Genomic DNA, 24,812 nt, shown 5'->3' on the forward strand with positions numbered 1-24,812 from the left:
AAGGTTGTTTCGTCAACTGCGAAGGTCTCGGGGGCTACTGTGGAGATTATGGATACCCCATATCTGCATGACAGTTATACTTTAATCGGATATATGGTACCAAATATAGATAGAATATCTTTATGAGGACTCGGGGTAGGTTCTCAACTTGTATGTCAAGAAAATACCCGGGATCCTAGTCGGCTACGATTGTATTTTATCTATAATCCCATATTCCGTTAGGATATGGACTGTACCTTGTATTACGGATCCCTTCCCCTATATAAGGAGGGTCCGTGTGCTTCTTGGGGCACGATTCTTTTTTCTCCCAATCATACAATCAATAACACACTCGGCGGAATTATCCCCGGACAGGAGTAGGGTATTACTTCTTTAATAAGAAAGCATGAACCTGTATAAAATTCCTTGTCTCTAAACCCATCCACTTTCCTAGCTTGATAGCCACCCCTTTTATTATTGCCGAAATCTTGTTTCGACAGTGAACTAAACAGGCCCTTAATCGTTCTCCTTTGTCATTCTGTCCAGTGTCTGTCACTTTGACAAGACGAAATGTAGCATTTCAGACAGCCAGAACTCTGAACTTTCTGTTGGGCAAAACAAAAAGAACTCTGAACTCGACCACTTCATCATGTCATAATAAACCATTACAATTCACAATTTAGTAGTACTCAAGAACAAGTAAAATAGAGAGAGAGTATGAACCAGCAGGAGATAGACACCTCATATGTTCTGGGCAGGCTGTACGCTGACACTAGAGAGCCAATGCGTGGAGCAGAGAAATGCAGAGAGCAGAGAAATGGGGATGCAAGACATTTGCCATTGCCATTGGCATTGGCATGGAGAGACCAGGCAGAGGAGCTGATGCAGCATCATGGTCCATGCATGTCACCTGTCTCTCGCCCTATGCCACCTACAGATCCTCCTCCATTCACTCAACAGCTACTATGTCAGCCATGTAGGGCACAGGAGGCAGATGCTCATCTTGTTAACATCCTCATTAGTGTAGTGACATCTCAAATGCAGCTTGCTTGTTAGGACTAAACAGATGCTTGTAAATGCCATCAGTTGATGATTGGGTTGAGTTGCTGTCTCCCTCAACAGCACACAGAAAAACATTAGCAAATGCTGCATGGTCCATTCATCAATCATCATCAGAGGATGCATGGTCCATCATGCCATTAAGCTTGCATCCAGGGGGCTACAACTACACTAACACCTTCTCACTTTCTGTTGTCATTGTCAGAAAACCCCCCAAGAACCCAGCTAGAAAGACATAGGGATTCCTGATCCAGCTTAGGCAAGCATGAATGGCACACGCAAACACACATGCATATCGATCACACAGAGGAACAACACAACACTAGCTTAGGTACACGAACACAGGACAAATCTAGTTATCTACTCGTAGGTAGGAGGGTAGAAGAAAGACAGTAGTAATAAGTACTAGTAGTTCATAGATACTTCCTCCGTCCTAAAATGTAAGCATTTTTGAGGTTGGCACGGGTATTAAAAAAGTAGATGAGAATGATTGAAGAAGGTGTATGATTGGTTGAAAAGACAAAGTAGGTGAAAAAGAATGGTTGTGATTGGTTGAGAGGAGAAGGTAGGTAGAAAAATAGCTTCATTTTAGGATAAAGTACTGTGCTAGAAATAGCTATATTTTGGGACGGAGGTAGTACTCCAGTAGACAGGGAGATCCAGCCATGCCATGGCTGTCCAGTATGCAAGCAAATTAGCAAGCAAGGGAGGAAGAAGAGGCTGGGCAGCCGGTCCCTCCCTCCATTGGTATTTATGAGAGGCATCTCCTCACCAACCAAACAGACACAGCATCTCCGTGTATAGTACAGGGGAATAAATAAGCAGCAGCTGATGCTTGCATTGCATTGCCATAGAGGCATAGAGCATTGCATTGCAGCTCAAAAATTGGTCCAGGATCCACAGTGGTAGCTTGTCAGAATATTTCAAGCAACGCAAAGGAAGGAAGAAAGGAGGATTGTAGTGTAGGAGGGATCCAATGCAATGGGCAATGAGGCAATGAAATGCAATGCAGCAGCAGAAAGGCAGGGCATTCATGGCTGGGCACATATTAGGTTGGCACAAAAAACACAAGCCACCATGGACACATTTACTCCCCTTCAACCACCCCACAGCATACATTGCAGAAGAACAGAGCAAGTCAATGCAGCATAGTAGCAAAAGGACAGGTAAAAAATGAACAATACTAGTAGTAATAATAAGATAGGGCAAAGGTTACAGACAAAGAGTGCAGAGAGGTAACAAGTCAATTCCCGAACCAAGACCCCCTTCTAGTGTGAAGAAGGGTCACAACTGGTTCGCTCTTGACTTCTCCTCTCCTCCTTTCTCTTATCTCATCTCCTAATAACAATCTGCTTAATGTCTTCTTCTTCTTCAACCTTACACAAAGTCTAGCTCGATCTTAACACAAACCACACACTCAAGCTACCAAGTCTTCTTCTTCCATCTTATTATTACAAAAATTCAAAACAAGGAGCTAACCTTCTTCACATGCAGTTCTCACTTTTGATGAGGAAAGGGAGGAAGAACCTAAAGAGGGATGGATGGAGTAGCAAGAAACCGATGCACGACCAAAATGCCTGCAGAGCTGATGTCAGCAAATTCATGAATCAGCTGGTTGGTGCAAGTGAGAGCTTGACAAGACCCTTTCTTTCTTTCTTTCTTTCTCAGCAGAAGTAGCTTCCCAAAATGATCAAAATGCCCCCCATGGCTTTGCTTGTTGGCTGGTTGGGGGTATTTTCGTCATTTTGAGAGGCAGAAATATGGCGGGAAGAGAGGAGAGATTTGAGTAGCTGTTAGTGTTGGCTTCTTGTCAAACCCTCCCTTGCACCTGATGAACCAGCCAGACCGAGAGCTAACAGAAAAACAAACTGCGATGTTAGCGAAATAAATTGGGAGGCATTTTGGTGTCTGATCCCATGTTGCTCCGATCCCCTCTCCTCCAGGTCTCCTTTGCTACTGATCGGACGCCGGCTCACCCCCAGCACCACCTGCTGAACTTTTGAGTGCAGCTGTGATCTGGTGAATGGCGTTGCAGACATGGCTGTTGATCGCAGTGACACTCGAGAGGTTGAGCTTGGCAGAAGGTACGGCGCTGGCCAGCACCTGCATGCCGACGGTGAGGAGGCAGCCATTGGGAGGCAGCAGCTCATCTGCATTGTTGTTGTTGCTGCTGCTGTTTCTTGGAGGAGTGCTACTGGTTTCGCCATTGCCATTGCCAGTGGTGGTGGTGGTGCTTGAGCTGATGGTGGGTGCAGCAGCAGGTGATGGGCTGGTGGCAGGGAAGATGGCGAAGCCCAGGGGGAGGAGAGGGATGTAGGAAGGATCCTCGCCGCTCATCGTCACCTGAATTGCGTCCACGTCCACCGTCGCGAACACCACCAGGCTCCCACCATCAGGGTGGGTGCTGCTCTCCTGCAGCAGGAGCTCCACATTCTGTGACGAGTTGCTTGCAGCCTGGACATCAGTTTTTATCAATTGGAAAAAGGTCAGCTCTTGTTATATATCTAGTTTCAATCAGCAGAGGGAAAAAAGTAAAGTAAGCAACTCTCATTATGAAATGAGCTAGATCTATGTGCATGGTACATTATGATTGTAAGCATTACAAGGTGTACGTGTAGTATATGAAAAAAAGGGGCTAATATATATATCAGAAAATAAAAAAGAAAGATTCAGACATAAACTGTCCATGTAATGACAGCAAATTCAGAGATGCATGTGCACACAGCCCCAGCATACACCACTAAAATCTCATTTAATATGGCATATTGAGTCATGTACAGTTCAAGTAGCCGGTGTTAATTTCTTGTCCTTGGCATTGGTAGCAAACAGTGAGTGCTTGAAACTATTGAATTGAACAACAGTTCTTCACCAGAGAGTGCAGTTACAGCAGTAACTCAGTAGCTACCATTGCTACCATTGAGCTATTACAATTTATACTACAATAATTAATTTCCCTATCTTTTTCTAGTTTTTACTGTATAAGACATAAACACACAACGTGTGCATATTGACTCATGTTTTCATGTCCCTTCAGGACTCTACAGGACGGGGGGAGATATTCACATGCTCACCATTAGTAATCCATAATTCTGCAACTATGGAAGAAACTAGACAAACCTAGACAATAAGTACTACATAATATTCTTGATCAGAATCATTTAAGAGCTAGCTAAGTCGTCGTGATTTTGCTCTTTAATCAAAGCTACTAGATATTATGCACCATTAAGCACTTCAATTATTATGATCATGCTCTTGAATCAGGAAATTAACTACTACAAGGACGAAAAAACATGGCATCATTCAGAGAGGTGGTAATTGGGTACTCACGTTAATGCGAAGAAGAGAGATGCAATTCCTTGGATGTGATCCATTTGCAATATGTGCCACCTCATGAAGGGAGCCGCCGTTTGACAAAATCTCAAGCTGCAAAAGGCAAATTAACAAACATGACCACAACGAATTATAAGGTGAACAACAACAATTTTCAGTATGGACTGAGTATATTATATGGCTCTTCATTGTACCTGGCAGCGCTGTTGTTCATCTGCAAGAAGCTCAAACACCTGCTGATGGGTAAAAGGAAGCCAGCTTGTGGAGACAGCGGTGAGGATGACACCGCTGGGCTGTCCGGGCTCAGTGTTCTTCCGAGTTGTAACCCTGATAGTGTCCTGGGTTGAATCCGAGAGGGCCGTCCAAGATTGGGTTCCAGAAGCACTGATGTTAGCACAGAAAGTGGTGATCATCCGCTGCGACAGCTTCATCATATTTGTTCTTGCCTCAGGGGTGCGGATCACTGTGAATCAGAAACAAAGGGATCGAGAAGATTATATCATAAATGGTCAGGATGGATTTTGTGAATTGTGAGAATTCAGAATCCACAACTCTACACAAACTGTGGATTCTGAATTCTCACAATTTACAAATAGCTAGTGGTAATGCGCACCTCCGAGGTCGGCGATGTTACGGGCGAGCTCACTGGCGAGGCGCTCGCACTGGCGCTGGAGGATGGAGAGCCAGCGCGTGGCCCCGAAGGCGGCGCCGCTGGCGACGTAGTCCCTGAACACCGGCTGCAGCGGCTTCTCCTCCCCGACCATCTCCATGTGCTCCACCCACACCACCTGCATTGCCATTGTCACCTCCATTCATGTTCATGCTCAAATTAACACCCAATGCAAGCGTATGTACGTACCCTGGAGTATCCATTGGGCATGTCCTGGATGATGCAGCCGGACGGCCGCCGCCGGCACCTGACCACCGAGGCTTGGAGGAGCCCCTCCTCAAACCCTTCCGCCGGGAAATCCACGATCGCCCAGCTCCCCTCGTCGGCGTTGTGCACGCAGTAACGGAAGAACACCACCTCGCGCGCCGCCACCAGAGGCGACAAGAACTGCACCTCTGCTTGCATCTGCATGCCATGTACCACGCGCATTTCAGTCCCCATCCATCCCAAAAACAACTAATCTAATCAATCAGTAGTAGGGGAGTAGTAATCAGTTAGTAATTACCAAGAGGAGAGTTCCACTGCCGAGGTGACCAGACGCAGCTCCGTGGTTTATGATCTGGATTGTTCTTGCCTTGCAAACAATCGACGGGAACAGCTCCATCCATTTGTTCTGCAAAACAATATTAATCGACATTAATCAGATGATTAGAAATGAAGCATCATATACTAGTGGAAAATGGCAGTATCACTGCACTGCACTGACCGCATCGAGGAAGGCGTCCACCAAGTTGATGCTGTTCATGATGACCACCGCGTTGTCACGCGTCCCCTCCGCCCTCGCCACCGCGCCGCCGTCTCCCTGCTTCGCGCCGTCCACCGGCCAGCTGAACATCCGCGCGTGCTCCTCCACGGCCATCACCTCCGCGCCACGCTGCCGCACCCACAGCGGCTCGCCGGCGCGGCACATCCTGGCGAGCTGGTCCGCCGCCGTGGCGGCGAGGTCGACCACCAGCTGCTTGTCCTGCTCCTGCACGGGCGCCATCATGGCGCCCATGTACGCCGCCGCGCCATCGTGCTGCGGCACGACGGGTGGCGGGATGAGGTCGCCGCAGCCCATGACCGGCGCCTGCTCGGCGAAGTGCCGCGAGTAGACGTTCATGTCGAGGTCGAGCGGTGGCATGAGGACCGGCGGCGGCGCCGAGATGCAGCTCAGGGCCGACGTCGACAGCACCGGCTGCCGTCCGCCGCCGCCGCCGTAGCGGGTGGCGATGCAGGCCAAGCGGTCAAGCTGCAGCCAGGAAGCATATATAGGAGGAGTATTATGTGTTGGGAATTGGGAATGAATGGTAGGTAGGGTTTTAGGGAGCTAGCGACCTCGTCTTTGAGCCTGGCGTTCTCGATGCGGAGCTGCTGCTCCTCGTAGGACATGTCGGCGAGGACGGCGGCGTGGCCGCAGTTGGGGCAGACGACGTTGCGGATGGCGGCCTGGAGGCGGAAGTTGTCGCTCTTGAGGTTCTCGTTCTCCGCGCGCAGAATCACGTTGTCCGCCCTGTCCTGCTGCGCCTGAACATATTCAACCCAGCCAATGCATCATGAACATATTGCCATTTGCATTTGCAAATACAGTAGCGTATATATGGAATTATTAATTTGCATATATATAGTACCTTCATCTGGGTCCGGCGATTCTGGAACCAGAACTTGACCTGGCGAGGTTTGAGGCCCAGTTCCTGGCTCAGCTTCAGCCGCTGCTTGTCGTCCGGATGCGGGCACTCCTTGAACAGCCTGCATGGATGGATGCATGCACGCCACTTGTCAGTATCACAATATCAGCAAGGTTTAATGGAGACGAATCGATCGAAACGGCTGGCAATGGCATTGAAGAGGAAGAAGAAGATGGAGATGAAAACCGTACGCCTCCATCTGCTGGATCTGGTGCGCCGTGTGGCGGTGGTAGCGCTTCTTCTTGGCGTTGCCCCCCGCGGCGCCGCTGGGCTGGGCGGCGTCGGGCGGCTGGTCATGGCCGCTGTGCTGCGGCTTGTGGTCGTCGTCGACGTCGGCGAAGCTGAGGAGGCCGTCGAGGTGGGCGCTGCCGGAGCCGCCACTGAGCTCCATGTCCATCTCGAGGTCCATCCCCTCGTCCTTGGCCACATGGAGGCCGCCCATCAACCCCTCCTCCTTCTGCACCGCACGCACGTATATAGCTAGTGTCATGAGGCTATGCAAAGAAAGAAAGGAAAAGAGAAAAGAAGAGATTAGCTTACAGGTATTAAGGTGGCGGCGGCGTTGGAGAAGTGGTGGAAGGGCATGGCGGCGGAGGAGGACATGAAGCCGGCGAGAGCGGGGTTGGGGATGAGCGGCGAGGCGAAGAGCGCGTCGGCGGAGGAGGCGGCCCCGGCCATGGCGGCCATGGACGACAGGACCTGGCAGTCCCCGAACATCCTGCGCATATGTCCGGCCGGCGATATCTTCAATAGGAGTAGCTAGCTAGCTAGCTAGTGGTTCCTTCTCCGGCGATCCGGCCAGCGCCCTCCTGCCTAGCAGTAGTAGAAAAAAAAATCAAAGACGAAGGAGCATGGCCCTAGTCAATCACTCACACACTCCTAACTCCCGAGAAGAAGAGAAGAGAAGAAGAAGAGAAAGAGATTGGAGGATGGAGATGGACTACGGCGGAGCAGGAGGGAAGAGGAGAGGTGGTGGTGAAAGGAGACAAGCGGAGTAAATGGCCGGAGTAAATACCCTGTCGGTTGTTCCGTGGCCTTCCTTCCTTGATCACTTCTTCTCCTTCTTCTTGATCCCTGCAGCTGCCTTCCCCCTTGAGATCAATCACGGCTGGCTGGCTGGCTGGAGAAGAAGACGATCTCTCTCTCTTTCTCGCCTCCTCTTCCTCCTCCTCTTTATGGTTGCAATATCGATGGAGGTCAAGGCTAAGGCAGCGAGCGAGCGAGCGAGGAAGAGGAGTAACCGATGGCTTTGGCTGGCGCTTATCTTGTCTAGTAGCTACTGTGACGCTCTTTGACCTCCTCCCCCCTTATTCCGCCCTCACCACGTCACTCACGTCGCCGCGCGTGCTCCCCGCTCACTGACGCCCCGGTCCCACCGTTGAATCCGCACCAGCGGGGCCCACGAGGCAGCGACCCTCCCCCGTCAGGGTCTCGACGAAGACCCGGTGACGACGACGACGACGCCTTCTCCGCGGCAGTCGCGGGGTGGTCCCCACGTAAAGCGCGGAGGAAAGGGGGGACCCACGTGTCACTGGGAGAGGGTGGAGCGGGGTACTGTAGTGGTGGGAAGGGAAGGGAGTTAATGCGGTAATTAGGAGAGCGGATTACAGTGAGACTGACAGAGTAAATGCTCGCGCGGCAACAGTGGGTAAGTCGTAACGCTGCGAATCCCCGCTCTTTTTTTCCTTTTCTTTTCTTTTCTTTTTTTTTTCCCCCACCCACCGGCTGAAATACAGACAGAGAGACCAGGTCAACTGCATGCATGCGATGCGGTCGATCTCGTCCGTCCGATCCAGCCACGAACAGATAGAGAGAGGAAGAGAGATCTGGGCCGTCCGTAGCGAAGCCGCGTTACGGCGCGAGGGGGTCTCTGGAGCAGCATGTGTGCGAGTGGCCATATCATATCGTGCAGCAATTAATTTGTAAGATTTGTATGTACAGCCAGCCCCAACCCCGGCACGCAGCTATAGCTGTAGGTAGGATAGGAGTAAACAGTAACTGCTCCATATCATCCAGCATCATCGCCCGTATCTCTCTGCTTAATTTCACTTTTGCTATAGGGCAGTCACACCCATGTCATGTGTGATTGTGTTGTGTTGGGTATTCATATCCATATATGCCTTTCCTGCCAAAGATATCACCACATTGATATCCTTTTTATATCCTTTTTTGTCTGGCTAGTTTTAATTTGTTTAATTTCCTGCTACAAAATACTTACTTGTATACATATCCTCGCTCAAAAAACAAGAATACCACTCCCTATGCCCTCAAATATATGGATTTCTGAAATTATCCGTGGTGATTAAGGAAATATGTGAAAATAAATAAGAGATGGTTATGATTGATTGTGACAAGAAAATAAGCGAAAAATAATTATTTAAAAGATGATTCTGACTGAGACGACTGAGAAGGTGGAAAAGTTGCTACTCCTTCCGTCTAAAAAAATTGACTTCTGATACCAATTCGAACAAGCATATGTTCAGATTTATCCCTAAAAGTTGATTTGTTTTCCTAGTACATATGGTGTATGTTTTTAGGATGGGGAAGTATTATACACATGCTGACATGCATGCCATTATACTCCCTCATTCCAAAAATCTGAGAACTATTTTATTCTTTGGTTTCTCCAAAAATCTGAGTTATATTTTTAGTCACTATATGCTAAATGAAATTGTTGATCGGAAATAAAGAAGCCATTCTAGTACTTATTGATTGCATATTCATTGGTTTTGCCACATAGTGAGTGAGTTAATTGCTTCTTGTTTTTGATGAAAAAGAAATATATCTCAAAATTTTGGAAGGAGGGAGTATATATTAAGGTACGTACTTTTATAGTTTTGATCATAACTTCAATTGATGAATAGCATGCCACGTTCGTTTGTGTGAAATATATGTACAGTATATTATATTGTACATAGCTAGCAAAATACAAGACATACAAGTGCAGAATCGCTGAAAACAAAAGAGCACGTTAAGTGTTAATTTCAGTGGGTACAAGAACTGGCCGAGACTCTTAATACATACATTTAAGAGAAAACTAGCTAATTAAAGCGGGCCATGGTCCTCCATATGCATTTTGCTACTCCTAAGGATCAGTAACACAGTTGCTACTCCTAAGCTAATACTACTGCTCCCTCCGTTTCAAAATGTTTGACACCGCTGACTTTTTAGTACGTGTTTGATCATTCGTTTTATTCCAAAAAAATTAAGTAATTATTTATTCTTTTTATATCATTTGATTCATTGTTAAATATACTTTCATGTACACATGTAGTTTTACATATTTCACTAACTTTTTTGAATAAGACGAACGGTCAAACATGTGCTAAAAAGTCAACGGTGTCAAACATTTTGAAACGGAGGGAGTACTTCACTATTAGTTTATTTTTAATTTACTACTTTAATGTGTCGATCGACTAGCTAGCTACTAGCTCTAGATCATCCATGGAAGAATGTTCTCCAAGGTTGTTGTACTTGTGTGTGTGTGTTTGATAGCATGCATGCATGGCCCATCCTCCTCCGTTTTTGATTCATGCTTCCTATATCCCCTGCATGCTGGATGCATGAGTATGAGGAGCTACTAGAACAGTTTAATTAATTTGAGTTTGGACCGCACATATATATCAAAGAAAACCAGAAGATCAGTCTGTTATAGTTGTGATGATGAGTTTCTCTAAACTAGTTTGAAGGGAGAGCACATGCATGCATGCGTACTGGACAGGTGTTTGGAAACTGAAAAATGGTATGGCAAGCTAGCTAGCTAGCTGTTTTTTCTTTTATTTCGTGTGAAGTACTATATACTAGCATATATATATTGGAGGCCAATAATGTTTTTCTTTGCTTGGATTTTTTCGTGGAATATGTCCAATATATTATCTAAAGAAAATGTTCAATATATTATCCGGTCATGCATGTTTCCCTCCGTTTTATCTTGTCTTTTCTGCTTCACCATGTTCCTCTAGCAGTTGCTAGCTAGCTAGCTCGATCCATCCAGCTGGCTGGTGACGATGTAAGAGCTGAGGTCGCCATGAACTAACGGTGTTTAATGGTCGATCAGCTCGAGCTTGTTCGATCGATCATCGATGATGATGCATGCTATATAATGTTTAGCTATATACATACATATAATCCAACCAGTTCATTCAGTTAATTGCATACCGACCGATATGATATATATGCTGATATATAGAGTTCATTTCGGGGGCAGCCAGCTAGCTGTGGGCGGGCGGAGTGGAGTGGTGGCAATCTATATATCGAGTTGAGCTAGCTAGCTTAAGCTAGGTGAGGTCGCAGTGTAGCAGGGCAGTGGGGTGTACCGTGTACGTAGTACGTACTGGTGCATGCTGGCCGGCCGGGATCGATCTATTTATTCATCCAACACGTACACGTACTGCTTATCTAGTGCATGCGCACCATGCCATATTGCATGCCATCGCTACGACTATTCCCAAACACGTATTTACTCCGCCCCATGTGATCTTTGCGTCCGTACGCCCCGACGCGTACCGTGCATGCATGTTAACCACAAATATGCTATTGGGCACACGCATGCATGCAAGAAACACAAGCAGCGCACATTCTATTCATTTTATCAGATTAACTGGCTCTTGTTTTTATCCACCCCATCATATACTCCCTCCGTTTTAAAATGTTTGATATTGTTGACTTTTTAGCACATGTTTAACTGTTCGTCTTATTTTAAAAAAATAAAAAATATGTAAAACTACATGTGTACATGAAAGTATATTTAATAATGAATCAAATAATATGAAAAGAATAAATAATTATTTAAATTTTTTTAATAAGACGAATGGTCAAACACGTATTAAAAGGTCAACGGTGTCAAAAACATTTTGAGGGAGTATATCACATCGTCTTCGATCTCCCAAGCCGCACGACTCACTGCACCGCTGCGCCTCCTTCCTGGCTCCTCTCCCAGGCCATACCACCACCTGCATGTAGATCGAGCTCTCCTCTTCTCTCGGCAAAATGCCAGCGAAACTCCTCATATCTAATTCACTACCAGAGAAAATAACTTCGGTGTTAGATAGTAATCCCTCATCAGTACCAGAAATCAAACCGACACTAAACTGTAGTTAGATTCGAATCAAAAGTTTTTGGGATTGTGAAAGCTGGCGTGTATGCACACTAGTACCAAAATCTGACTCATTGCCGAATCAGATAGTGAAACGCAATTGCAGTGCAGGTAGCAGAAACCCGAGACGGAGATGTATACGTGGCCGTGGGTTGTGCATGTGCGCCACCTTCCCCCTCCTGACGCACCACTCCACTTACGCCCTGAAAAGAAAAAAAAAAGGAAAGGAAACAGAAAATGCCGTCACGGCCTCGCCTAAACTGAGCTGGGCCTCGATGGATCGATCGACTAGGCCGAAATCACGGTGGCCCAGTCCAAGGTAATAACTAATAGCCCATCAACAAACGGCCCAAAACAATAATAATATCCCAACTCCCACCCTGAAATGTCGCGTCGCGTGCCACCTCTACCTTTTTCTCTCCTCTCGTGAACTCGTGTTCGGTGTTCGTCTTCCTCCCGCACCGCACCTCACGCCATGGCCATGCCTCCCCCGCTCTTCGCCGCCGCCTCCCACGCCTCCCTCCTCCTCCCCTCCCCCACCATCCACAGCTCCACCGGATCTCGCCGCCCCTTCCGCCTCCCCCTCCGCTCCTCCCGCCGCCCGCCCGTCGCAGCAGCAGCTGCCTCTGGCGTCCCCGACGAGTGGGGCGACCGCTCGCCCTCCGCGCCCGAGCCGCCCTCCCAGCCCGACCCCCCCATCGACGACGACGAGTGGGGCCGCGACGACCCCTCCGCCTCCGGGAACTCTCGCCCCGTCCTCGTCACCGACGAGTGGGGCGAGCCGGGTGTGCCCGAGCCCCAATCCACCTCCGCCGCCGACCCCCCTACCAACGACGACGAGTGGGGTGGGGATCCGGCGCCACCGCCACCGCCACCTCCTGTGCCGGAGGAAGACAACGAGGAGGAAAGGCGGGAGGAGCTCAAGCGCTGCTTGGTGGACACTGTGTACGGCTCCGACCTGGGCTTCCGGGCGTCCTCCGAGGTGAGGGGGGAGGTGCTAGAGCTCGTCACCCAGCTCGAGGCCACCAATCCCACGCCCGAGCCCGTCCAGGCCACCCACCTCCTCGCCGGCAACTGGATCCTCATGTCAGTACTTACTATTCTACTCTCTACACACGCTCTCCTCTACTTCCTTTCTTCCTTCTTCTACTACTACATTGTCTTCATTGGACTACAATACCACTCAACTACTACTAGTTGTTATTGGTGAAATGTCAAATGCTAAGCTTAACATCATTTATTAGATTTTCATTTTCAATGAAAACGTTTGCTGTTCCTGAAATATGTCTTGTGTTGATGTCATCAGCATCTTTTTACTAGATAACTGATCGTCTCAATTGTGCATGGTCATTTACTTGCAGATATACAGCGTATTCTGAGCTTCTACCTATCCTAGCAGTTGGTGCAGCACCATTGTTCAAAGTCGATGAGATATCGCAAGAAATTGACACAAATAGCATGACCATAGTCAATGCCTCAACTATCTCAAGTCCATTCGCTTCGTTTTCTTTCAGTGCCACTGCTTCTTTTGATGTACAGAGTCCATCAAGGATAGAGGTACAAAATTCCTTGCTATAAAATGAATCTTGTGCTTCTTTGGATTCAGTACCATCATCTTGTTTGGAATAGAGCTGTTTATTCAGTCATGAATATAGGTAATCTAAAAGAATTTTTTTGACCGTTTGTTTGTTGGGAAACTAAAAATGCCATGCTACCTTGTTTGATTTCTTCCAATAACCTGTATTAAGTTTACTTTGCTAGATATCTCTACCTACTAATTCTAGTGGAATTCAGTTAGCAACACAAATGTTAAAGTAAGTTTTATGACTTCTGTTTCCTGCCATAAAAGGGTACACTATGCATGCCTGAATTGACAAGCCGCTAATTTTGTCTTTGATGGTCGTACATCAACTCAACGTCAGAGATTTCCGTTCCTTTTAATCAAAAAGGTTTTCTAGTTCATCAACCAAGTTACTATTAGATGCTACTTATAGGCTTGAACAGTATGGAATATGCAGTTTCTATTAGATGCTAGGATTGAACAATATGGATTATGCAGTTTCTATTAGATGCTACTTCTAGGCTTGAACAATATGGAATAGCTGGGGGAGGGGCCGAGGGGGACCTTTCCTGGTTAGGCATAGATATGATTCTCGCTAGCTAAAATCTGCACAACTCGCTAGCTCAAATCTTGTAGGATCCAAAATGTGTATCCATAGATCTGAAGACACATAACAAGGAGGATTATAGACTTGTACAAATATTTCTGCTTGTTGAACCTGTATTTATCAAGGATTTCTACACAAACCTCGGTGCACCAGAAGCTTGAGATGTGCATAGAAATTATTGAGATTTCTGATCATCAACTTTCTTGTGCAAATATGTACATTGACCAAACTGACATGTTGATGGTCATTCCAATGAAGGTCCAATTCAAAGAGGGAAGCTTTCAGCCACCGAAGATATCATCATCGGTAGACCTACCTGCAGAGGTTGATATATTTGGGCAGAAGATCAGCTTGGGCCCAGTCCAGCAGGTGCTGAACCCTCTGCAGCAAGCCTTTGCAAGTATTGCAGGATCCATTTCTGGGCAGCCACCCCTCAAGTTACCCATCCCTGGCAACAACAGGGCCCGGTCTTGGCTGCTGACGACCTACCTAGACAAGGACCTCAGGATCTCCAGAGGTGATGGAGGTCTCTTCATTCTTGTCAAAGAGGGTAGCCCTCTACTAGATCAATTATAGATATAATATCATGTAACAGATTACTACGATAAAGCTACACATCATTTACCCCCCCCCCCCCCCCCCCCCCGAAAAATGCACTAGCAGCTGCTTAGTACAGTACTCAAATTCTCAGCAACACATTGAATCGACTAGTTCTTTTCTAATCAAATGGTAAACACAAGGCATTTCTTGGATCAACTGTATATAAGCTTTTTGCCAAATGTTCACATCTTAACAAATGATTGGTGCTTGAGCTTGACACACTTCGTATCTAGGCAGGTGTACAGTCGAATGACCTTTACCTTTTTCCTTCAACCATGTAATTACATAAAACATTCTATCAAAAGAACCCCATTCCGTATCCTCTAAAAGAACAGGTCCAGATCTTTAAAGACGAGCGACTTCTCCTTATCGCTCCTCTGATCCTCTCTTCTGACTAAATTGCAGATAACTGTACCTTGAGGTCTTGACTTCTAGAGTTCTACTTCTACTGTTATTACCATGCTACTGCCAAAACTCAAGGGGAACCAAACATGAAAATACATACAGACGGCAGACAACATAGCAACATTTGCATCAAAGGCAAGGCCGCAAGTCCGCAAGCTTCTGCCCAAATCAACCAACCCCGTTTGAGGAATGTTTTTCTGTAGCTCTGGATTATCTTTCATCATGAATCCTGCATTTTTGTAAAGAATAGGCCAATTAGACCCCAAGTAAAGACACAAATGCATGATATTAAAATGTCTACTGACATGATAAAAATGACTATTCATCATGTATTCATGTTAAAGATAGGATATTCCTTGAAAATATGTTAACGCTACACACAACATCTGTTAGGTAACTTTCTTTTTTTTTGCATATTAATTAACTATTAAAAAGGAACATAGTGTTGCCATGTTCATGTCTGGAAATTTAAGCATAGGGTTCCAAAAAGGAAACAATTTGGAAATGGGCTAAACGTACATATCCTCTTAACAGTGATGCTTAGCAATGGAATCAGCGGTTCAGCAGTAGTAGTTCCCGAATAGAGATTAAATGAAATCACAAAAACAATAATATATGACTCGAAATTCACTGCAAGCATTAGCTTTTACCACTAGACCCTTGTTGATGTAGGTATTTATTTTTTCTCATTTGCTAAACATTAATTTGCATGGCATATTACCCTTTGACAGTGCCGATATAACATTTTATCACAGTGACCTCAGCATGACACAAGTCCCTCAGGAAGGTGCCAAGGTGACAGCAGGGAGTCAGGGAGGCATATTCAACAGACCTGAAATACACAGTGGTACTGTAAAATAAAGAAATGAACCAAATAAGAAAAACCTTTAACCATAACATGCCTGAGCTTTGTGCTTTACCAGATTTCATGTTAAGACTGTATCCTGCATACTTTTGAAAACCTCACGTACAGATGAAGGATCTATATCACATCTAACACCCTCACCTCCATACAGCACAAAGAGATACTCTCTTGATGACATTGGAGGGGGCAAAAGGTCAGACAGCTCCACTAGATCTTGTTTAGGTGGTAAAGGAATATCCCTTTGGTTCAATGAATAATACACATCGGCCATAAGAAGCCAGACAAGGTCAGAATCAATAGAAGCAATTCCCGTCAATGCCCTTATAGCAGCTTCTCGCAGGCCGATCAAACCACTATAGGCAATTCCCACCACAAGTCCACAAACCTTCTTTAGTACACTTCCCAGAGCAATAGCACTTCGTTTGTTGGAAGATATTTCAGCGAGCATGTCCAGCACTGCAATCTGAATCTTTTGGCTGGATATCTCAGCCATAGGCTCCTCGGATGTAAGTGAGGTATTCCTATATGGTAAAATAATAGCTTTCTCATCCATCAGTGCCATTCTTTTTCGTTGGAAGGGAGATAAGGTTAGCAACCTCCAAATAACAGATCCATCCTTATGAAACCGGCGTACAAAAAAATCGCCTCCAGATATCTGAATGACTTTACTTAACACCTCTGTGCATTTTCTGACAACAGACTGCAAATACCATAATAATGTAAGCTATAAGGATAACATACAGAAGGAACCAACAAGGCAAAAATAGATCAAAAGCATGCATACAAAGTAAACAACAAGAAAATGAAAACTCCCTATTTTAGCATATTCCTGATACATGTTTTCCAAAAAAAATTGTATAGGGCCCACTTCATGCACACTGTTTTTAGACTAGTCAGTCCAAAAGCATTTTATTTTATGACAGAAGAACCAATTAAACCCTCAACGATGGCAACAAGTGTACGAGTGATAAGAAGAATCAGTATATGACAAAGTTATAAGGTTGCAACTTCAGGTGGTGTTTGGGGCGTATTGTATACCTAAATACTCAGCAACATGTATTGCATCCATCTGATTATTGATCAATAAAGATGATCAAGAACATGGAAAAAGGTCTGGCAGCACTATGTTCTGTTCTGAAAATGCTGAATATAGTTGTAATCTGTTTACTTCGGAATTTCTTATGCAAACTTGTATCTCACAGAGATGCAAATATATTGAGGCATTGGATTATGGATCAACTCCCCATGGCAAGTCATCAAACAAGATCTAGAAATGCCTAGGTGTCATTTAAGAGGTGAAGTTACTGAATGAGGACAGGCCCCAAAATAACAATTACTTCCTATGTTTCACATTATAAGATGTTTTGGGTTTTGAATAAATTCATGCATGGGTTCATGTATGTACCTTCATATATGTGTCTAAATTCATATAAATGTTAGTGAATCTAGACGAGGGATAGAGATGCCAAAATGTCTTATAATGTGGAATGGCGGGAGTAGTAACATACTAACATGTCACGGGATAATGGAAGTATTGGTAAAGTATTTGAGTTTGATCACACAAAAGTACCTGGATTCACAAGCAACTATAGGACCCTTCTAATCCAACAAAGTAAACAGTGAAAAGAAAATTACGAACTTAAAAAGAAACTATGGTACAGTCAACTCCAACTCCCAAAGTCCAATGTCTGATTATGGTAACAAATATTGAATTTGTGTGAAATTATAATGGCATATTTCCAAATACATGAATACCAGTGGCATATTTCAAAACTAGAAATTTTTTAATGGTATGTATCCAATTAACCCTTTGTTAAAAGGAAAAGGCAGGAGTTTTGATGTTCTCTATATTGATCGTGTTATGGTTTCAGATGCTCTACAGATCAAGAGCCCTCAATATTCATTTCGTGCAAGTGAGACATGAAACACCAACACCAATGAATGAATGTAAGCATCTGTTTAAATAAAAAAAAGAGAGAAAAGAAAGCTAACAATCTTTTTGTTGCAAACCAATGATTAACAGCATGCAAGAAATTGTACCACTGAGATTTTGTTCCCAAGACAAATAACCAAGTATGGCCATAGCTTGTTCACAGCTGGGAGTAGTCTATTCTCATCAACATCTTCTGCAGCATCCATGTCATCATGAAGTTCATCCACTGATAATAATTGAATTGTCTCCTCAATAACTGCTTTGCATCGACTTTCACACTTATAGGCTTCCTCAACCTTGGCTATAGACATAATAGCATTCTGGACAAAGGAATTTTTTTTTAATGTAACTTCGTCTATCATAGGCTCATAGCGAACTTCATGCCAGGATGAATGAAAAGAACTCAAGCAATTATTCCTTATAATTAGCATTAAAGTGTTAGCATAAATGCAGCATACCTTTTCCTTTTATTTACTACCAAATGACAACAGAAATGGAGATATAAGGGCTATGGGCATGTTCGTTTTGATGCCAAATTTAACCATACCAAATTTTGGCAATGCTCTGTGGCATTGCCAACTTTTGCTAAGCTAGAGGTGTGTGAAGGTATGTTTGTTTTGATGCCTTAACAATTTTTGGTGTCCTGTTAGGTAACTTTCTTGAATCACCAAATTTTGGTATGGAAAGTCATTTGGGACGTTTGGATTGTCACGTCGCCAAATTTTGGTAAGGATGAAAACAGTACAAAATAAAAAAAATGCTCCCTATTTCACCAGAATTAGAAGAAATTTTCTTCCTAGTTGAAATACTTTAGAGCTTGACATTTCTTGTGAGAAATAATGGAAGATAGGTCAAGATATCATAATATCATTTTTTGAAAAAAGAAGTATTTGGAACGCCATGAAAAGATGACCAAAAACTATTGTTAGACGAAGTTGTAGGAGAATTATATTGACATTGCAAGTAAAATATCTTATGAAATGGAACCAAAACCTTGTCTACATTAGCAGGGGAACAATACCTCTACAATGTCAAGGGCCACAAGACAAGCTGCTTCTTTTGTTGAAGATAGAAGTGGAGTGGAAGCTACTACACAAGAGCCAACAAGAGATCCTACTATTCTCCTGTATCTTCTCATCTCATTTAGTTTGCAAAGTAGATCCTCCCAATATTCTAATCCCATAAAATCAGGCTGAGCATCAACATCCATTCTTTCTGATGCAATCGCAAAGAGAGGTTATGAGATAGGGACTACACGAATAAAATATTGCATAGAGAAGTCAGAACAGGAGATGCATGCAATATTTACTTCCATAATTATTATATTGCTACCTAATGTAGAAGATATTGTAATTAATTATTAAACTTATCAAGCTATTACCAGGCATTGCACAGGTATCCCTTCTCTTCTCTATCAAACTTTGGATTGCTTCACCTTCCGATCTAACCTTCATAAAGAATGATTCCACCTCATCTGGCAAACTAACAGATTCATGTCGAGATGCCTTAGCAACCTCAGAAACAGCCTAGAGAAACCCAAAAAAGAAAGGGGAAAACTGGCTCTGTTAGACGGGTAATTTAAGTAAAGCGTAAACAAAATATGACCCCAATAAAGTTATCCTTGGTGTAAAAGATCAACTTAGCAATCTAAGAAATGAGAGTTAAAATGATCAGACCAGCGAGAAATTCAAATCCCCTTAAAGTAGAACAATAGACAGATACAACATGTTATCACTTATCAAAACTTTATTTTTTAGTACCTTCAGAAATGGAACAGTTAAATGCGGGTGATCATGCCTACCAAGAACCTCCAGCTCTGAAGAAACAGCACGCATCTGCAAGAATAAAAATGTATTGACACAGACATTACAAAAAAGGCACCTGCTTCAAGTGCAAAAGGACATCAAAATTTGTTCCGATTAAAGGATAACATTTGCCCCTTTCTACCCCATACTAATTACATCCTCTTAGCCATATATTTTAAAGTGCTCTGTAAAAATAAGTGTTTCCACTTTTCAGAGCAAATAAGGGCCAACCAATTTGACTGGTTCAGCAATTAGAACAACAGATGTTGGGCACTTCTCTTACAACAAGACTGTTTTTTTAAAAAAGGAATATACAAAGAATGGATTAAATGGATATTTCTGATTCTGAGATTCATAGCCACCCTAATCATCATACCGGTTCTTCCAGGAATGGTAAAATGTCACGAGAAGCACCAATATAACACAGCATAGAAGCAAGAATATCAGGGACGTGGGGATTGAGATCCAAATGGTGCAACTGTCTGCAAAGAGAGTCAACAATGTAGTCGGCATTTGCCACAACAAATTGACCAACCTGTACAGGGAGGAAGAAAAAACATAAATGCAAAGTCCAGAAGATAAGGAAAAAAAAACTTGCAAGAAATAAGGCCATGTATTACCGAACAGTAACCTCCAGCAGCAGCGAGTGCTCTTAAGACAGCATCTGAAGCAATTCTTATCTGTACACTTGAGCTGATAAGTTTTCGAAGCAGAAGATAAAGTGAAGAGTGCATAAATCCACTACTTGCAAAATCTTGGCCAAGCACAACACCAAATACTCCAATTCCTTCAATCATTACCTGATAAAAAAGATCAAAAATTGAGCTTGAGCAAACAAGACAGTCCAGAACAGAACAAGCAAAAGGAGAACTTTTGAAAGACCAACTGGCAAATTGTAAGTGCATATTACTTGGTGCAATGCAGCAGTATCACGAAAGAAATACAAGGGAATATTCAACTCTGTTAGGGATAGTTCAGAGTCCGGTTCTGTTGGAAGATCCCAAACTTCTGGTGCCATATATTCATGCAGAATACTTCCGATACAATGAATAATGTGGTTTTTCGTGCCCATTTGCTCACTGATCTTCCAAATATTTCTGTTAGTGCCTCCATTATTCTGGCCAAAAGCAGTTAACTGATCATTTTGACCAGGTGCTCCTATCATCTGTGCTGAGTTCTTGTTGAATATTTGTAAACATATACTGAGGGAACGATCAGATAGACCATATATGAGCTCATTGAGCATGCAAACAGCAGAGCTTGCCTGGCGTAGTGTTTGCCCAGCATCACTTTTCATGTACCACCTCTGCCCACCACTCCGCAGCTCAGTGCTCAACCTCCTGAACTGATCAAGTAGGATATCAACAAAGAGAGACAGTGATGCACTGGTTTCTTCGCCTAGTATCATCAAAAGCAACCAAAACATAAGATTCAAGTACCATACGTGGCACCACTGGATACAAAATGCAAGACTGAGATTAACCCTAAATGATAATGTTGGCAGGCATACAACATAGTCGAGAAAGTACCTGAAACTGCCGATAGACCAACAAGCCTAACAATTCCAGCAAGAGCAAAATAAAGCTTCTGACTATTCACGTGAACAAACCATGGAGGTACATGGGGTAACTCATAGTCAACTGAACTATGTGTTGTATTTGGCAAACCATTATCATGGATAACAGATATTTTGGTGGCTGTTGATGCAGGCATGGCATGCTGAAAACCATAGTTTTCATCTTTAGGATAGGCACCACTTTTTAACTCAGCAACAGAAAATAGATATCCAACAGACAGTGGCTTTGAAACAATTAGCTTGTCCATGGAACCAGAAAATTGTGAACTTTGACTGATACATAAACCCAAACAGTCAAATAAACGAGCTGCAACAACCTGAAAGTGGAACAGGATAAAGTTAAAAGCAAAAGAATCATTGATCCAACAAAAGGGATGTAGATAACTTACAGGAGAACGGTGAAGATAATTTGCCAAAAACTGAGGGCCTGCATAATAAGTTAGAGCTAGTAGTCTTCTAGCATGCGAAATAGCAGTGGTCTCCTCACTACCAAGTACCATTTGTGGTAACTTTTCAACAAACCTGTTTTACATGTCAAATGGTTGAGAACTTTACCCAAACTATCACTTGTGTTGTTAACACAGAGTAAAATAGAACGAACCTGGTAAAAATATCAGAAACATCATCTTCTGTTAGAACTCTCTCACCCTCAATGAAAAGATAATCAAGAGAGTCTTGCGCAGCCTCAGACACAGATGCTGCATCATCACATGCCAGAATACATAAGCATTCCTGCAACCATCTTTGAGAAGTTAAAAATAAACATATAGCATAATTCTAGGCACAACACCTCAACAAGTGATAAAATATCATATGTGTACTTACCACAAGCAACATCTTGCTTTTCCTTAGTGTATAGCTGCAGCTGGACAAAAGGACTCTTATACCATTAACCACCGACCTCCTTACTTTCTCAGATGAATGAATAGAAAGCTGCAAAAAAAAATAGCTCTAATATTCACTTTTGATGGTCCAAATAACCACTCAAACACTAAATAAAAATAACAGAGAAGAAAAATACTGGCATACATGTGGAAATGTCGCAGAGAGTAATTTATCAACATTATTAGCTGTTTCCTCAAGCCATTTTTTTGTCCGTTTAACATGCAGTTCTCTTCTATCAGCAGAGGTTTTACTGCCATCAGCGTTCACATCTTCTGTAGCTTCACCACTGCCGATCTGCTTAGATAAAGTTTTGGCCGGTAATTGGCGAAGCATCTGCAATACATGTTCACTAGAACTATTGCCACCAGAACAAAGAGCCACATTCTCAACGCTGGAAATATCAAGTTCACTCAAATTCTCCTTGTCATTTAGGACTACGATCAAGGCCTCGGTCAATCCAAGAACAGCTTGTTCAATGCTCAAAGCACTCCCAGCAGCACCACTTATCATATTCTTAGATGTGTAAAGAACCTTTCCAAGACGACTGACAAGTCCAGGAAGGAAAAAGGCAAGTGCATCCGCAGAACCTACCTAAACAAGAAGAGTAAGTTTACTGAATTGTTTGTACAATGGGAAAACAAAATAATAGCCTCGGAAGGAGTCATGCCCCAGAGAAAACTAAAACCTCTGTAACATGCTTTTACACAGAGGTATCATGCCCTAAAGAAAGATAATGGATATACTAAGAAAAACAGTGAGGCTGATTCTTGCTATGAATCAGAGGAAACTGGGTATCTATCATCTCTGAAGGTTGGTGTATCTAACATCAGTTCAATATATTTTATTCTCTCTTTTTTTAAAAAAAAAAAGAGTAAAACAACTAGCCTTGTCATCCTCTCAAAAAGAACAAAAAAAAAGCCTGGTCATTATGCCAATGCAACAGCTAAACAGATACTGCTGGTTTTTTTTAGCCTTCATCTTTTCATGGCTTTACAGTTCTGCAGGAGAAATGACAGCAAAGAAAAATGCTAATCGACATTATGATTAAGCATTTCCTGAACAACACAAGTGTCTTGGCTAGTGACCCATCCATGTGTTGCTTGCAAAAAACTTCTCACCTTGCCAATAAGAACACGCAGTGTAATCAGTGATTCTTTTCTAACATCTGCACTGCCACGGTGACCCCTTGATGCCTCAAGTTCTGATGACTGAAAGTGAAAGGTGTCATATCAACCAAAAAGACAATAAAAGAAAAGAAAAATCAAGTGAATCAGAAGATAAAAGTAAATGAATGATGTACCTGGAGAAGTAGTGAAAGCCAGTGCCCCACAGCAGCTGAAGCGTTTTGGGACTGGAGGAACGCAAGCAAGCACTCTTCTGGTTGTGCCGAGTATTTTGGGGTAACTATAGTGCCAACTTCCAAACTTGTAAAAGATAGGGCTGTAGACAATGCAGTTGCTTGTTTGCAAGAACAAGAGCGGTCCAAGCATGGGTGTAGCTGCAGAATCATGGCTCTGAAGCATCTTATGATGCCTTGGCGGAATTCCTCTGAAGCCTCCGAAGGTGAAAGCATTGCCCCGAAAGTTAACTTCTTTAGCAATGCAACCATCTAGTAAGGCAAACAAAAAGAAACTCATGTCAAATATGTGATGAGACTCATTAAGATTAGGATCCAGGATTTCAGAAAAGTTCTGCCTGCCATGAGCTACACAGCACACAGGAAATTATGGTTTCATACTGTCCTCAGTTGTTCGAGATCAATTGTCAGATAAAATAATACACAGATTGGTTAACAAGTTATTACTAATGCAGCTAATGTGTACAGGTTCTAGTTGGAGATGATAGAATATTAAACTAGAGAATCATCAGGTATACGGAAGCAGAGAAAAAAAAATGAAGCACCTGATTGACCGAGGTGAGGCGGCATTTGGTAAGGAGCACCTCTAGGCACGCAAGACCGCCTTCGGCGATGGCATCAGAGATGTCGAGCTCCCCTGACGCATTGGCTTCCTTCCTGCATTGCACCGCAGCATCCAGGAGCAGGAGCAATGGAAACACGGTGTAACTAGGCACCCCACACAGCACCAAACAAGCCATACATTAGCACAACCAACCAAATAAACAAAAACCAACACGCGCAGACACTTGGGGCGGGGGAGAGGAGAGGAGAGGAGTGGGTACTCGAAGCAGAGCTGCAAGGCCGGGGCGGGGGCGGAGCGGAGGAAGGAGGCCATGGCGCGGAGGGAGGAAGCCGCGGCGGACTTGGAGGCCGGGGTGCGGGTGCGGATGAGGTCGAGGAGGGTGACGGTGTGGGGCTTGAGCTGAGCAAAGATGGCGGCTAGGGTTTCGTCGGAGGCCGCCGCGGCCGCAGCAGCAGCAGCCTCCATCTCCATCTCGGAGGTGGCGACGGCGAGGAAGCTTGGCTGCGGGAGGTAGCGCAAGGACTACAGTCGAGTTGCTGCTGCTGCGTTGGTGCGACTGCGAGTCGACAACTCGAGAGACCTCCTCAGGTTTCGTTTCGTTCCTCTGGAGAAGACGACACCCACAGGCCAAAGGCCAGGAAGCGTACTTCGACTTTACGTGTACATGTATGGCAAACGGTATTGTGATTTCCGCATCTAGGCCTCGTTGGCATGGGCTTCTACCCCGGGCCATCTACGTGTACGGACGGAATAATAGTAAGGAATAAGTTCACTTTTGATCCTCAACTCATAATATTGGTGTAACCAAGGCTCCATCGTGTCCAGTTTTAACTGACAAGACAAGTTAGCGTAT

General features: G+C 44.2%; 3 protein-coding genes across 4 annotated transcripts; 1 reads left to right on the forward strand and 2 right to left on the reverse strand.

Moving 5' to 3' along the window:
• Nucleotides 1–2,213: 2,213 nt before the first annotated feature.
• On the reverse strand, nucleotides 2,214–7,947 carry LOC4349488 (homeobox-leucine zipper protein ROC3-like). Of its 2 annotated transcripts, NM_001423107.1 has the most exons (12): nucleotides 7,721–7,947; nucleotides 7,246–7,518; nucleotides 6,897–7,162; nucleotides 6,649–6,766; nucleotides 6,356–6,544; nucleotides 5,745–6,269; nucleotides 5,544–5,651; nucleotides 5,228–5,443; nucleotides 4,982–5,156; nucleotides 4,563–4,831; nucleotides 4,366–4,461; nucleotides 2,214–3,492 (listed from the first exon to the last, which is right to left on the reverse strand). In NM_001423107.1, exons 2-12 carry the CDS (start codon nucleotides 7,429–7,431, stop codon nucleotides 2,992–2,994), a joined length of 2,649 nt encoding a protein of 882 aa, NP_001410036.1. In that variant the 5' UTR covers nucleotides 7,432–7,518; nucleotides 7,721–7,947; the 3' UTR covers nucleotides 2,214–2,991. The 2 variants fall into 2 exon arrangements, with proteins under 2 accessions (NP_001410036.1, NP_001410037.1); NM_001423108.1 differs by lacking the exon at nucleotides 7,721–7,947 and having other exon boundaries at nucleotides 7,246–7,629.
• Nucleotides 7,948–12,194: 4,247 nt separating this feature from the next.
• LOC4349489 (probable plastid-lipid-associated protein 3, chloroplastic) lies at nucleotides 12,195–14,751 on the forward strand. Its single transcript, NM_001423109.1, is given in 3 exon segments — nucleotides 12,195–12,886; nucleotides 13,162–13,357; nucleotides 14,227–14,751. Coding segments are annotated over 3 exon segments (1,125 nt in total). The 5' UTR covers nucleotides 12,195–12,275; the 3' UTR covers nucleotides 14,545–14,751.
• On the reverse strand, nucleotides 14,712–24,595 carry LOC4349490 (uncharacterized). The gene is made up of 19 exons (XM_015758585.3): nucleotides 24,219–24,595; nucleotides 23,940–24,102; nucleotides 23,338–23,646; nucleotides 23,156–23,245; nucleotides 22,182–22,628; nucleotides 21,978–22,085; nucleotides 21,754–21,884; nucleotides 21,542–21,674; nucleotides 21,106–21,469; nucleotides 20,487–20,974; nucleotides 20,197–20,376; nucleotides 19,953–20,111; nucleotides 19,532–19,606; nucleotides 19,153–19,297; nucleotides 18,793–18,986; nucleotides 17,879–18,091; nucleotides 15,894–16,538; nucleotides 15,695–15,805; nucleotides 14,712–15,202 (listed from the first exon to the last, which is right to left on the reverse strand). The coding sequence occupies exons 1-17, from the start codon at nucleotides 24,428–24,430 to the stop codon at nucleotides 15,900–15,902; spliced, it is 4,050 nt and encodes a 1,349-aa protein (XP_015614071.1). The 5' UTR covers nucleotides 24,431–24,595; the 3' UTR covers nucleotides 14,712–15,202; nucleotides 15,695–15,805; nucleotides 15,894–15,899.
• Nucleotides 24,596–24,812: the final 217 nt, after the last annotated feature.

Source organism: Oryza sativa, chromosome 10, assembly GCF_034140825.1.
Source record: "Oryza sativa Japonica Group chromosome 10, ASM3414082v1".
In the NCBI taxonomy this organism is placed as follows: domain Eukaryota; kingdom Viridiplantae; phylum Streptophyta; class Magnoliopsida; order Poales; family Poaceae; genus Oryza; species Oryza sativa.